The sequence below is a fragment of the Lipophrys pholis genome (assembly GCF_963383615.2).
Source record: "Lipophrys pholis genome assembly, chromosome: 2".
NCBI classification, from domain to species: domain Eukaryota; kingdom Metazoa; phylum Chordata; class Actinopteri; order Blenniiformes; family Blenniidae; genus Lipophrys; species Lipophrys pholis.
The window spans coordinates 31,933,118-31,947,519 of NC_137636.1; the positions used below are offsets into that span (position 1 = coordinate 31,933,118).

General features: G+C 43.1%; 1 protein-coding gene and 1 long non-coding RNA gene across 2 annotated transcripts; one reads left to right on the forward strand and one right to left on the reverse strand.

The window, feature by feature from the left end:
* Positions 1-461: 461 nt before the first annotated feature.
* Positions 462-5,352, forward strand: LOC308126710 (tetraspanin-3-like). Its single transcript, XM_080491281.1, has 7 exons — positions 462-656; positions 1,203-1,394; positions 1,919-1,993; positions 2,212-2,313; positions 3,000-3,152; positions 3,312-3,395; positions 4,116-5,352. The coding sequence occupies exons 1-7, from the start codon at positions 594-596 to the stop codon at positions 4,206-4,208; spliced, it is 762 nt and encodes a 253-aa protein (XP_080347407.1). The 5' UTR covers positions 462-593; the 3' UTR covers positions 4,209-5,352.
* A 6,164-nt stretch (positions 5,353-11,516) lies between these two features.
* Positions 11,517-12,642, reverse strand: LOC308106605. Its single transcript, XR_013935164.1, has 2 exons — positions 12,449-12,642; positions 11,517-12,363 (listed from the first exon to the last, which is right to left on the reverse strand). It is a non-coding gene; the product is annotated as an uncharacterized lncRNA (long non-coding RNA).
* Positions 12,643-14,402: the final 1,760 nt, after the last annotated feature.

Sequence of the window (14,402 nt, forward strand, 5' to 3'; positions counted from 1 at the left end):
CATTGCGGGTCAATCTGACCTCCAGACTGAGTAAAAGGTGGTGAAGTGGTTGAAAGCCTCTGTCTCATTGAGTAGGATTAGTGACGGGGTCGCAGGAGGTTGTTTGAATTAAGATCTCAGAGGGTTTAGTGAACACATGAGATGAGAACACATGATGAGAGGTTAAACTCACTCGGGCTGTTTTCTTTCTTTTTCTTTTTTTAGAACTTTATTGCATAAACAGTGAACATCCAAACAGTGCAACGAAACATAAAAAACAAACAACTTTAACGCATTGCTCACAAATAATACATTCATATAATTTTAAGCTTTATCACGGGTAATTATGAAATTTATAACAAATACAAATGAGAATTACATTTATACAGTATAATAAATAAAACATCACTCAGCCTCTTTGTTTTGAAAGGTGACGTCAGCTGAAACACGTGACCCGACCCCCCCCCTCCGTTCTCTCCTCTGATTGGTCGAGGCGGGGTCGACGGGAGCCATTTTATTATTTTACGAGCAGAAGGGGTGCAGGTGCATCACTATTTTTTTTTTTAATATAACATCTGTTTGATCACACTAACCGCTATCGTTTCCCTGCCACCATGGGCCAGTGTGGGATCACGTCGTCTAAAACTGTGCTGGTTTTCCTCAACCTCATCTTCTGGGTAAGACGCGGGGACAAAGTGCAGCCTCCCGGTCGGTCGCTCGGTTCGGCCCGGGGATGGAGAGCCGCGCAGGCCGGCTGAACTGCGCCACAGACGGGCTGCAGCTCGCAATCTGCGGGCCCGGATGAGGCTCCATCGGGCCGCAGCGAGACCGAATAAATGCATCTGTTTCACATTTACCACGAAATGCATGGATGTTATTTATAAAATATTCTGGTATTGTGATAGTTAGCCGCATAGCTGCCGCCCGTGGGTGCTATGACGTCATGCAGCAGCAGAGCTTTAACCTGCGTCCCTGCCCATCTCCATGTTTTTAACACAAAATACAAATACAAAAACAATCCCATCTACACGTCTCAGTGATGATCAGGCTCCTTTTCCAACAAGGTTTAGTTTATATGCATGATATTTATTTCCTGCTCTGTGTTTTATTCCCACTGTGTTTGCGCCTCCATCCCAACATCGAGAAAATGCGAGTTAACACAGTTTTGACAAAGCATTCAGCTTTTCTTGGGTCTTAAATTTTCTTGGGTTTCCTCTGTGCAGGCTGCAGCCGGGATCTTGTGCTACATTGGAGCCTATGTGTTCATCACATATGATGACTACGATCACTTCTTCGAGGACGTGTACACTTTGATTCCTGCTATTATAATAATAGCTGTCGGGACTCTTCTGTTCATCATCGGCTTGATCGGCTGCTGTGCCACAATACGCGAGAGCTCCTGTGGCCTGGCCACTGTAAGTAGAGTCAAAATGAGCACAGTGCACTGGAGAGGGCTCTTCTGTTGCTCACTTCAGGGAAGACAGATAGAAATGTAGACTCCTTATGAATTTACATCTCTTGTAAACCGTCTTACACTAACAGCTGTCTGTCTCGCCACTACAGCGAGACAGACAGCCAGAGGGCCTCCTGGTTACCTTTTAGCAGGATTCTACTTTAAATAATTGGAGTCAAAATGTGTTGTTTTTTTTAAGCTGAAGTTGAACAAATTAAGTTTTCTTGATTTTCATTACAAATTATTTTGGACAAAAACACTGACAGAATATCAAACTGATATATCCTTACAAAAAAAAAATCCTATCTTCAATTACCCTAAAATCACATTTGATAATGATTAATGTATTTATTAATTCCATTTGTTGTAAGTCAATTCAACAATCAAAGCAGAAGATAACGTGTTCACGTGTCTTTGCAGATAGGACAAAACTGTTTCTTTGTGAAGATTTTATTTAAGGTGCTTTGTCGTTTCCTGTCATTTCAGTTTGCCGTCATTCTCCTGCTGGTGTTTGTCACAGAGTGTGTGGTGGTGGTGCTCGGCTACATATACAGGGCAAAGGTAAACACGGCCTCATTGACCACAGCATTTCACTATTTATTGTCCAGCCATTCCAAAATGAAAAAAGGTGAACCTTTAACATGTATTGACACGTTTGCCTGGTTAGAGCGGGAGCAGAGTATAGGATCATTGAGATGTGATAAGCTGTTGCTTCTGCAAACCAATGTGAGAGAGCAGGAACATGACTGCAGCTGAATGTTTGTTTATTTTTTCCACAGGTGGAAGATGAAGTGAATCACTCCATCCAAAAGGTTTACAACGAATACAATGGCACCAACAGCGATGCGCCCAGTCGTGCGATTGACTATGTGCAGAAGCAGGTGGGTGGAAAATTGAGGGGGTTTTTTTTGTTGGTTTTTTTGCTTATTCGTTTTCAGGTACATAATCAGTGTGAACACATATTTGAACTTTAACTTCCTTCCATCCATCCATCCATCCATCATCTTCCACCCCTGTGGGCGAAGGCAGGATACACCCTGCACCGGTCGCCAGTCTGTCACAGCGCAAACAGCAACACACACTCATATTCACACCGAGGGGCAATTTAGTGTCACCAGTTGACCTCCCATACATGTGTTTTGACCGATGGAGGAGGCCGGAGGAAACCCACGCACACACTGGGAGAACATGCAAATTGGTGATGGTCATATGAAGTCTCAATCACGTTCTATATTTTCTGACTCCACCAGGTGGCACTATTGGTTTGAAGATCGAGGACAGACAGCGCCATCTCGTGGCCTCAGAAAATAAAGAGAGTAGTTAATGAAGCAGCATTTAGTAGCGATGGCCAAATCAGAGTCAGAAGATAAAGTGGTTCATGAGGCTTCATGAAGCATCATTTGGCCATCACTAATGCAAACTCCACACTGAAAGGCCCCGGGTTGCACTTGAACCCGCAACCTTCTCGCTGTGCGGCCCCGACCTTTAACCCAATGACGTTTTTCTGCTTTTGTTCATCAATAGTTTGAGGCTGTTCAGTGTTTTCACCCGCTGTTCCTCCCCATAGCTTCACTGCTGCGGGATTCACAACTACTCTGACTGGAGAAACACTCGCTGGTTCAAAGAGTCGAAAAACAACAGCGTCCCAGTGAGCTGCTGCCAGCCCAGCATCACCAACTGTACGGGCACCCTCACCCGACCAGCAGATCTCTACCAAGAGGTGAACGCACACAACACATTTAGGTTTTCTGCCATGAATTCTCAGACAGAAGCAAAAATGTAAAGGTTGTCCAGGAACTGCTCCTTTGTGTTTTGGCACATAAAAAGATTTAACTTTGAAAAACACCTGTTTGTTGTTTTGTTTTTGTTTTTGTTCTAGGGTTGTGAAGCTCTTGTGGTGAAGAAATTAAAGGAGATCATGATGTATGTCATATGGGCCGCTTTAACTTTCGCATCGATACAGGTGAGAGACTACAAACAGTTTATCACTTCTGCACGGAGATCAATGCTCTGTCGCAGAGGAAAAACATGCTGCATTCCTGAAGCAAAAATTAGTAACGGTCATCACAGGTTATTTTAAACGCTTGATCAGGGAGGTGTGAATGACAAGGTTGCTGCATTCAAACTGGTGGCTTCCGTAATTTCCGGACTACAAGCCACTACTCTTTTCCACACGCTTTGAATCCTGGGGCTTAAACGATGCTGCTGCTAATTTGTGGATTCTTCACGGATTAACGAGCGCCACACAGTCAATTAATGGGTGATGCATTCAGGTGCATCACGTAACTCCAACCCGCTGCGCTCCCTGGCTGACCGATCTTCCTCCTGGGAGGAAAATCATCTTCCTCAGAATCACAATCAGCGAATAACCGATAAAATACTTTATCAACAGAGATAAAACCTTCAGTGTTTGTGTATTTTTGCTGCAACTCACTGCCTCCTCCCCCCTCACAGTTTAAAAAAAACACAATCCCGCAGTGAAATTAGAAGTGTTAACTGTGTGTGTGTGTGTGTGTGTGTGTGTGTGTGTGTGTGTGTGTGTGTGTGTGTGTGTGTGTGTGTGTGTGTGTGTGTGTGTGTGTGTGTGTGTGTGTGTGTGTGTGTGTGTGTGTGTGTGTGTGTGTGTGTGTGTGTGTGTGTGTGTGTGTGTGTGTGTGTGTGTGTGTGTGTGTGTGTCCTGCAGATGCTGGGCATGCTCTGTGCCTGCGTGGTGCTGTGCAGGCGGAGCCACGACCCGGCGTACGAGCTGCTGGTCACCACCAACAGCTACGCATGAAGAACGCCAAGCAGCCAAGCAAGCACCTTAACAATCCACTGGAGCGTCACCGGACATGTCCACAGTAGATATCAGACGTAGTTCTATAAGCTCAAGCACACCTTGCACAACTCATGATAAAGTAGCCGACACTGGCAGTGGTCTGGGCGGGTGCTTCAGGGGAAACCCCGTTATTTATTGACATGCTTTTTAATTACCATTCCTTTAAATGTGTTTTATTTCTTCTTCTTACAAATACTGAAATTCTTTACGAGGCCAAAGTCATGTAAGGCTAATACACATTGATGTTGATGCAGATTTTTATTTAAATTTTTTCTTGTGGCTTCTTCAAATTCGTGTTCATTCCCATTGAGGATGATGAGGAGCAGTTTGGAGCTTCGCTGTACAAATCTGCTATGAAGTGATGTATGGAATGTATTTCTATGTGTGCAAGTTTTTCACTCTGCGGCTGGAGCGCTGGAGATTTTACCAGGCGGTTTAAATCCACACGTTTTGCTCTATTCAAGTTGTAAACACTATTCCCGAGTCGCCCGTTTGAGCCGAGTTTGTGAGAATGGAAAATCCTTTCACTGCATTAAACGACCGCAGGCTCTGTTTTAACAATTCAATCCAGTGTTTAAGGTAAACGTCCCAGACAGAATGTGAATCAGTCTTTTGTTTCGTTTCGTTTAGTGTTTTGTTTCTGAAGCAGCTTTTTCCTCTCAAAGCCATGTCTGGCAGAAAGAGTTTAAGTTCACAAATAACCAGGTTGTGAGTATTTGTACATCCTGTTTCGGTGCGGATGTTTTCTGAACCAGGCTGCACTAGTGAGGCATTGCCAATGTACAAATTGTGAATCAACCCTTTGGTCTCGGTGCCATTTGTAGGAGTATTATCAGTGGCACCTGAAAACGTGTTCCTGTAGGTTACATTTGGTTCTCCTGTTTAGTTTGTTAGTTTTGAACCCCATGCAGATAACGTTACTGCATTATTTTATACATATTAGTGAAATTGTGCACTGTTTCATTATTTTTGAGCTGTTAAGTTGAGCCCATTGTTATTTAGCTAGTGCTGCTGGGAAGAAGAAAAAAAAACAAATCAGACAACATTGTGTACAGAGAGGAGAGCAAGCAGTAAACAAATAAACTCATACATTTCAACTGGATTGTTTTCTTTGTGGTTTTCTTCATATCGTGACGGTATTCGTGTTTACAGATAGAATGAAAACATGCATAACATTGTAAATAGCTGTACCACCATTCAAGAGCAATGTGAACTGCAATGGTATCATACAAAATACATGTTCTAGATCACAAAATACACAAATCTGCTTTAATCTTCACTGGCTTCCATTCGTATGAAAAGAAATGGAATGTAATAATTAAAATAGGCAGTTGCACATTTAAGACCTTCAACAGCTGGAGGAGTAAATATCTACAGAAGTGATGGATCAAATTTAATTTCCATCAATTGCCAGTAGTAGAAGTAAAGTAACAAATGCATGAGAGTAGTTAAGTAATATTACTGTATGAGTAGTTGTGCCAATATTGTTACTGATATTGTTACACCCCTTCACAACTTTTAAAATCACAAGTTGCAACTGTGAGTACGTCCATAGTTTTAATTAATATTCAAATATTCACGCGTACTTTGCGCAGACGCAAGGAGCATGGAGGGGCCTGAAGAGAAAGTACTTCATAGGAGAGTGACATCACGCCCTCACTCTGAACTCACCATTTGATCCACAGTCAAACTCACACTCGATGTTGAAGAACCCCATCGGATCGATCGCACTTGTAATCGACACGCGACCAGAATCTACCGCACATCGAATCTTTGTGGAGGACAAGTCTGTTTAGTGGAACCCCGAAATGGAAGAAACGGAAGAGATTAATGAAGCCAGGAAGAACTCGGTAGGGAAGACCCAAGGTACCTTTTGATAGTTTGATTTGTTTGGCAACATCCACACAATCAGAAATCAAAAACAGAACCCGATTCTTCATCATTGGAGACAGCTACAGCCATCGTGGAGGAGAACGGGTGGGGGGAGCCCGTCGGGACAAACCTGGATCTGGACGCCCAGGTCCAGTGGTTTGGCCGGGGTGGCCTGGTCTGGACCAACCTTCTATCGATGCCTATGCCGAATGTCCTGGTGTTTCACTGTGGAAGCAACGACCTGGGATCCACAGCAGAACTCACACTTTATGTTGAAGAACCCCGTTGGAGCGATCACACTTGTAACCCTCTCCCCTTTTATCATTTTACATGTTCAATCATTTTGGTCTGAATCTACGCTTTGTTTTTTGGAGAAATTTGTTTTTTGTTGTTTTTCTTTTTAAATAAATGTATGTTCGAACTGTGATATGCATCCCTGTGATTTAATTTAGCATTACACACCAATAAAAAGCAAATAATTCCAATAAGTTTATACGTAGACGTTTACCTTATTTTGTGTAAGAAGAAAATACACATGAAATGACAAATGGAGTACATTTTTTATGGACTATTAAGCCAGTTGTTAGTCAATGCTGAGAGCAGAAGCTGAACTTGTCTGTGATAAACAGCTGTTGAACACATTCTTAAAACACAAAGTGACAGTTTTTCCAAAACCAGTTTAAAGGGCAGTATATGCAGTAAATGGGCTGAGAGGATCAGTATCAGTAAATCACGAACGACCAGTGGAGGAAGTCAGGGCCTGCAAGGCCTTCTCTGCAGGCCTAAGAAATATCAGAATCATATTTTGTCCATGAATTAAATAATTCCTAACCCCCAACTCAATCCCAGATAGAAGGGAGTAGCTTCAGTTGAAAATGCCATTCAGCATGAATCCACAAAGGCAGCACGCCAGCAAGCAGGCAGCCCAGATCACTGCCACCACGCCAATATATTCATTAATAGAACCGACTCTTATGTTGATTATGCAAAACGTTGGTGCGTGAAAGTCTATACACGGTTAAACCACCACAGCCTCATAGCAGTTTAATATTCTGAACAATTGTCAAAAAAGTCAGACCAAAAAGCTAGGACCCGAGCGCACACAAAAGTTTACCTTTACCTTTACAACGGAGAGCATAAGGCCCGTGGGCAAAAACCAACCAAGAGGCTCCAATCCGGTCCCACCAACCAAGGTGGATATATAAGATTTTAACAAGTTTTTATTTTTTGACATTTCATTGTATTTTCGAACAGAATGTTTCATTAAAATTTACTTTATGTTGAGATTGTAATAATTTTCAGTACTAACTGTTTGAGCTTGCAAAAACAGACAACTTCATCACGTACACTGTGACCACAACAAAGAAAAACTTTCAAGTGTAAATTTTGAGGTTTTTATTGCAATATTTTACCAGTCTGGTCCACTCAAGATGAAACTGGACTGTATGTGGTCCCTGAAGTAAATCAAATCTTACTTAATAATTATTTTGTGTACATCTTAGATACATGTATATATAATATACATCTTTGTATTGGTTATGTGCTTTTACATAACCAGAACATATTTGGTGTTTGGTTTGTTCAATATCAACTGGTCCTACAATTTGTCCTCGTGACCTGTCCCTCCGAAGAGAGGACACCTGTCTTCAGGGGACACTTGCCCTGGGATTTTAGGGTGTCCCTCTTCCACGAAGGCATGCCCTTACAACAAATCAACTGTTTCAAGTGTTCTTCAGGCTTAGGCCTGTTTATATGTAAAAAAAAAAATTAAAGCATTTGGCTGTTGCTGTCAGGCTGCATGAGCTCTTCTCTCTTGCTCAGTCAGAGCTGAAGTGAAGCTGAACCTTGTGAGCAGCTGCTTATAAAGGGAGAGAGAGTGTTAGAGAGTTATGTTAGAGAGTGGTGGACAGGGGAAGGAAGGGAAGTTCCTAATCTTTTTACCAACTGGTTTTAAATTAAAATAACACTACCCATAGATTTAACTTGAAGACATATGGGAGTGTTAGGGCCAGTACGTGTGACTGCTTCACATTGCATTGCAGGCAGTTTAATGAAGTGGTGAAACGATGGTTCAGAACAGGATTTAGCTCATAAACACAGTCAATTATCATCAGTATTCGTACTTTGCAGAGACAGAGCAGCCTGCAGCTCTACGTCGCGGACGTCCGTCAAGTACGAAGGACAAAGGCACGGATCCCGGGGTGCTCATAAATAGTGTTCTTATTAATCAAGGAAATCCTGTGTAAAATCACATGTCCACAAGTAGTAAGTGTGGTGGGGGAATAACTGCAGGTGCAATACTGCAGGTAATCAGGGCCAGGCTATTTAAGACAGGTGCTACTCTTTGTTCTCCTCTCTGCTTCCTGATCTCTGTTCCTGCTGTGGCTGGCAGTGGTTGGTTCCCCCAGCGTGGTTGACTGGGCAGGGCCTGTGTTGCAGCCCTCTTCTCTCTGCATTTACGGAATTAGCTAATGCCCCATACCAGAAGTGGTTCTCCTGCCACGTGACCACTGCTGTTTTGTCTTAGTTTGATTTAGTTTAGGTTCCTGTGTTTACCAACTGGGTTATGTTACTTTTTTTTTTTTTTTCTTTCTGTTGTATTGAGTTCTTTACTTTCTAGAGCTGAGTGTCACGACGTGGAGAGGCTAGGCACCTGTGGTGAGGTCCCTTCACTTGGTTTTTTGCATGTGAGTCGATACACAGGGACACTTTGTAGACTGCACCAGTTTGATGTGAGGATTGCTGTGAGCTTGCTGAGTTGCACTAAGGGTGAGTAGTGGTGGCACCCCTGGACACTCCTGAATGTAGTCTGCCTCTCCACACGTGGCGCCGGCCCGGTTTTGTTCTTTTTGCTTTGGATTGAATTTTATATTGAGATTTCTTAAACTGTAATTGTAATAAAACACGACTTTTATTCCACTGTTTTCTTGAAGAGTTGTCTCTTAACCCTTCTGTTTTCCGCAGTTCCAGTCCCTGCCGGTTCTGTTCTGTTTTTGTTTATTAAAAATAAAACTATTTGATTTACTCATAAAATTACGTCTGTCTGCCGGAATGAACCTGGGTGCCTGCTGATCTATTGTTCAGACACTTTTATAGTAAAATTAGTATTTCCTGGGGTACCATCCCCCAGGTGGTGTTGTTGGGCATTTTTTATATTTCCTATTTTAGTACACCTCCTCACATAAGCAACCCTATATAGTCAGAATTAAGTGATTTATTGTGATTTCACATCCACGGGCAAATAATGAGGGACGGACAGACGTCTGTCCTTGAAAAAAAAAAAATTGTATGTACACGGTCACAACTAAGGTGAGTCTCTGGGAATGTCTCATGCAAAAAAAACTGCAATTGAGATCATTTATCATTACCAATGGGTTACATGTAAAATAAAGCAAATAGAGATTTTATATTGCTTATTTTATTATACATACATGATACAGTTTAGTATATTTTTATGTTATGGCCGTAAATCCTGATAAAAGCCGCTCGCGTAGACAGGAATCACTTTTTGGCAAAACGCCAGTGGCTGTTGTGCTGCAGTTCACCTGCGCTGTCACACAGTCAGCTGCATCGAATATAGAATTTTGAACCAGTTTTCCATTGTCGTTTTTCCACGCTTTTCATTGTAACTAACTTCACTTCCAGGTCTTGCGTCGCGTTATGACCGCAGTCGGAGGTCTGTATGCAAGGTGCGTTGTGCTCCGCTATGAAACTCCCCACAGCACTTCTTTATAATAAAGCAATACTTTTGGTTCATCAGTAACGACTAAACAAACTACCGTAAATGAAAGCTTAGATTTTTTTATTTTGCCATAAAATGTGCCTTTTAATGGCACCTCATGTGAAAGATAACTTTGGTTTTTGATCAGCGTGTGTTTACCAGTGGCAGATGGTGGAGTTTTCTCCAGGGGGGGCTATAACTCCAACATAGACAGTTACCAAAAAGCAAGCAAACACACATTAAGGAATCAAACCAGTGTATTTACATCATTTAAAACAAAAAAGCAACATTACAGCAAACGGTATTTAGGTAGAATCACATAATTTGTTTCTTAATTGGAGGTTCTGATTTTTGAAAGATGACTGTTTCCAAGCTTCAGCTAAAAGTTTAGGTTAAAAGTCATTAGTCTATTTTTATCAAGGACATCAAAATTATCACCAGTGAGGTTATGGTCTATTCACTTTCTTATTTTCATAATTGTAGTTTTAATTACAGTCTGCAAAATTAATCTCGACCCTGTTATATAAATTGTCTATTTAACTGGTAAAATGGAAAAAAAATCCAGTGTGTCTAAATACAGTCTGAAATTAACTGTTAAGATACTATGCTGTCTTCTGCTTTAGTCTTTAAGGAGTCTTGTCTCGTAATGCTCATTGGTGTATCAGTAACAGGGTCATTATGTTATAATGAGGTCATGATGTTCCCACTTGAATGGTATTACCACGGTGTGTGTGCCTGTGGTCCAACCTTGGAACACGCAGGTGCATTTCAAGTTGCGTCTCCACAACCACCATCACACCCCACCTCCTTCTCGGTGAATCTCTCCCTCCCTCTCCCTCCCTCTCCCTCCCCCTCTCTCTGTTCACAACGCGTTCACTGCAGCCACTACATCTTCTTTCCTGCAAAATGTCTCGGCAAGGCAGAGAAGACAGTGTCACCAACCATGTCAAAAACTGTTGGTCAGGTTGTCATTGTGTGTCTGGACTTAACGTTGCGGTGAAGTCCACACCTCTGGAGTTTTGGTGGTGATGGTGGAAGAGTGAGCTGTGGATTGGAGCAGTGTTGCCTACACAGTCTCTATTAAACAATGTAATAGGCGGACCACTCAACATTCTCTCCTTAGGCTGTGTGCCTCTATGGTTGTTTTAGTTCTACGTCCTCAACAGCAGTTTGATAAGGAGGAGCTGTGGAGGGAACTCACCATATTGTCACACACAAAACATTGTGAAGAATTCCCTTGTTGCAGTATGCTGCTATTGATTTCAACCAATTATTTTATTCAAAAATGTATCTATTTTATTTAGTTTTTACTTTAAATATCCAGTAAATTGTTGAGCTAATTACTACTGTGGTTAGTTCAAAGATAGACTGTAACCAAGTGTAGTACTCAGTACTCTTGCATGCACACTGAAGGGCCTCTGTGTGTCTCCTGTCTGTACTGCAAAAGTACTGAAGGAAGACAAGATTGGAACATTCAAACAGTCTGTGGCGGAATTGGGGGCTAGATCACCAAGATTGTGGGGGGAGCTTAGAGCCGAGTGGAAACTTGTTCCAAAAGACTCAGCAAGTTGCTGACAACGCCACCCGGGGAATTTCACCCCGGGAATTGTTCAACCTCTGGTCACTACTTCAGAGGCACACAGGTCCGTTATACCAAGAGGCAAGAGACGTGGTTCCTTGACACTACAATATCTTTTTATTAACAAATTACAAAATCACCCATAAAAACACTCGTAAAATAAAGGGGGAGGTGTTCCAGATCAGAGCCGGCTTACCTCGGGGCAGTGTGTCGACGGGGGTGAGTGGATCCCAGGGGGAGGTCACCGGGTGAACGCTAGCCACACACACACACACACACACACACACACACACACACACACACACACACCCACACACTCCCGCACACACGTGACGGGAAGAAACCAAAAGTGGGCCCGGGACTCGCACGGCACAGACAAGAAGAGGGGTACCACCACCACGGACTCTAGTCCACCACCGTAGGGGCTCAGCGTCTGAAATGGAGGGATATAATGAATGGGGAACACTCAACACAGGAAAAGAAAAGAAATGAAAAGCAAAGACCATATGATAGGTGACAAACAGCCACCTATAATATTATAAACCAAGTACAAAGGAAATGATATTTTAACTAAACAAAATGAGATCATCTACACAAACTGAACATTAAACCCAAAACAATAAACACAACAAAAAGTCAACCACAACAACATGAACCGAAAACAGTGTAACCCCACTGCGTACACGTTTTAAAATGAGGCGGAAGCTCAACTTAAGGCAGTGGTTTGACACGAAAGGTTAAAACCAGAACGGGCAGAACCCGGCCCAGCCGTGGCCGGCCCGGCAGCCGAGATGTGGCTGGAGTTTACACGGCTAGGAGCGGGGCTGGAAGTCCGGTGAGGCAGTAGTGAGGCAGAACAGCTGGCAGGCAAATTAGCCGGGAGGCAAAGCAGCGGCGAGGTGCACCGGCCCAGTAGCAGCCGCAGCTCTCCAATGCAGCCACTAAATGTAAACAGGGATCACAGGGGAAGCTCACATCGAGAGCCAAACACCTCATTTACTGACTGGCACCATTTAGGCTACATACCTCAGGGACGCGGTGTGCCACACCTGGGAGGGAAAGCACGTCTGAGCGTTGTAGCCACCCGTAGCTTCCTATAACATTTGCGAGCTTTAATATACGGGTCACCTCCGTGCCTTGAGAGGCTATAACTGGACAAAAAGCGCAACCTACCAGTAGCAATCCACAACGTGATGCGGGTTCAACCAGCTCTGAGAGTCACGATGTTTCCGGAAGTGCGGAGCGGAGCGACCGACAGGGGCGTGCCCTCAGCCTTGGAGAGAGAGGGCGCACAAGGAGACCAGCCCCCCCCCCCCGCTTTATAGTAGGGTGGACTGCCCTGATTGGCTAAGAGGGAGGCGTAAACCAGAGACTTAAACCACCTTAAATAGTCTTGTCCCAGACAGGACTATTCTGCGACAAGTCCAGAATAAAAGCAGGTAAAATGATGGAATGAATCCCCTGAAAAGTACGGAGGACTAAACGTGCCAAAGCCAAATAACCAAATACACCAAATGGACCTCTTAATGTGCCATTAATTGTTAAAATACCAATTCACTCCACGTGACAAGCACATGAGGGTACCTCACTGTTCAACCAAACATTTCATGGTCTGGTGCTGCAGTTCCTCATGAACCTTCCTCGTGTGTCACACTCAAAATGCAATTAAATCTTATCTCTCGATGTGTGATACTGTGCCGTGCGGTTGAATTTGTGTAGAGTCTTCATTTATGTGCACTTTTTTATTCACAGATGTGTTTGTGAATGTGTGTATCAAACTTGGAGGCAGAACGAGGAAGTGGTGTGTCTGTGGGTTCGCTCTTGTTTGATCGCTCCATCGCTGCAGTAAGTCTGCCGGAGTCTAGTTTGTTCCGTTTTAGTCACAATTAAACACAACATTGGTCTGTAAAACATCTCAAATTAACTGTACGTTCTTATTCATTTTATTTGTTAAGAAAGTCAAAGCTTTAGAGATGTATATGCATCGTACTTTACATCACTTTTCATGTTCGTTGCTTTCCCTTGAGGACCTACTCTTTGCGTTCTTTTTTAAAAAATATATATTTTTATATTTTCTCCCCTCCTGTGGCCGCCGGTTTGTATGGGAATTGCTTCCCAAGCAACCAGGCCAGTCAGTGTGTTTCCATGTCCTCTGTGGTCCCACAGTAAATGTACTTTACGCGGAGACACTGCTGGATATCTACCACCCGACTTTAGTACCAGAGAAAACTTAAGAAATCCCATTCATCCAGCTCTCATTCACCCAAGTGTTACCCAGCACTTGAAATCTTTAATGTCCTGGATGAAGTCTTTTTATGTGGTCTTCTTACAGTCACTATGGCCTATTCAGTAGTAAGGACATGTATGACCTGATATTCTATCCCGGAATAACCTTGTATTTGCTTATACCCCAAATTTAACAGTTCAACCTTACTAAGCACTATGGACGGATGTCCAACACCGTCCCATCCACACAAGAACTTTCACACTGAGGAGAACTCACTCACCCCAGCTGATCCTGGATCTGTCTCTGTTTGTAAACTGTTGTCCGGTTTCCGTCACCTTCTCACCTCCAGTGGAAACTGGCCTCTTGCAACAATTCAGTTGGAGGACTTCTCTCTAGGAAAGACCAGACTTTTCCCCGTGCACGTTTCAGTCCCGATCATGGCGGTGAGAGGGATGTTGGAATCTGGCTCGAAGGACCAAGCTGTCAGGAGACTTTTCCTAGCAAGAAAAACCTCAGGGAGAGAATACACCGGAATCAGAGCGATGAGAGCCATTTTAAGAAGTTTAAGACAATTTTATTATATTAGTCTTGCAAGAAGAGACAAAGTCACAGTCCAACCTTTGTATGATAGTTCAGGAGTTTGTCTAAGAAGTCAGGCAGCGTCTTCTTAAAGGCTGAATTGTTTTGAGAAAGATCCACATGCTTCCTGCACCGTACACTCTGTAGGTTACAAAAAGTAGCACAGGGGTTCCA

Coding starts and splice junctions, on each gene's coding strand:
- LOC308126710 (XM_080491281.1), top strand. CDS start 594: ATGGGCCAGTGTGGGATCACGTCGTCTAAAACTGTGCTGGTTTTCCTC. Junction 657..1,202: donor TCCTCAACCTCATCTTCTGG/GTAAGACGCGGG, acceptor TCCTCTGTGCAG/GCTGCAGCCGGGATCTTGTG. Junction 1,395..1,918: donor GCTCCTGTGGCCTGGCCACT/GTAAGTAGAGTC, acceptor CTGTCATTTCAG/TTTGCCGTCATTCTCCTGCT.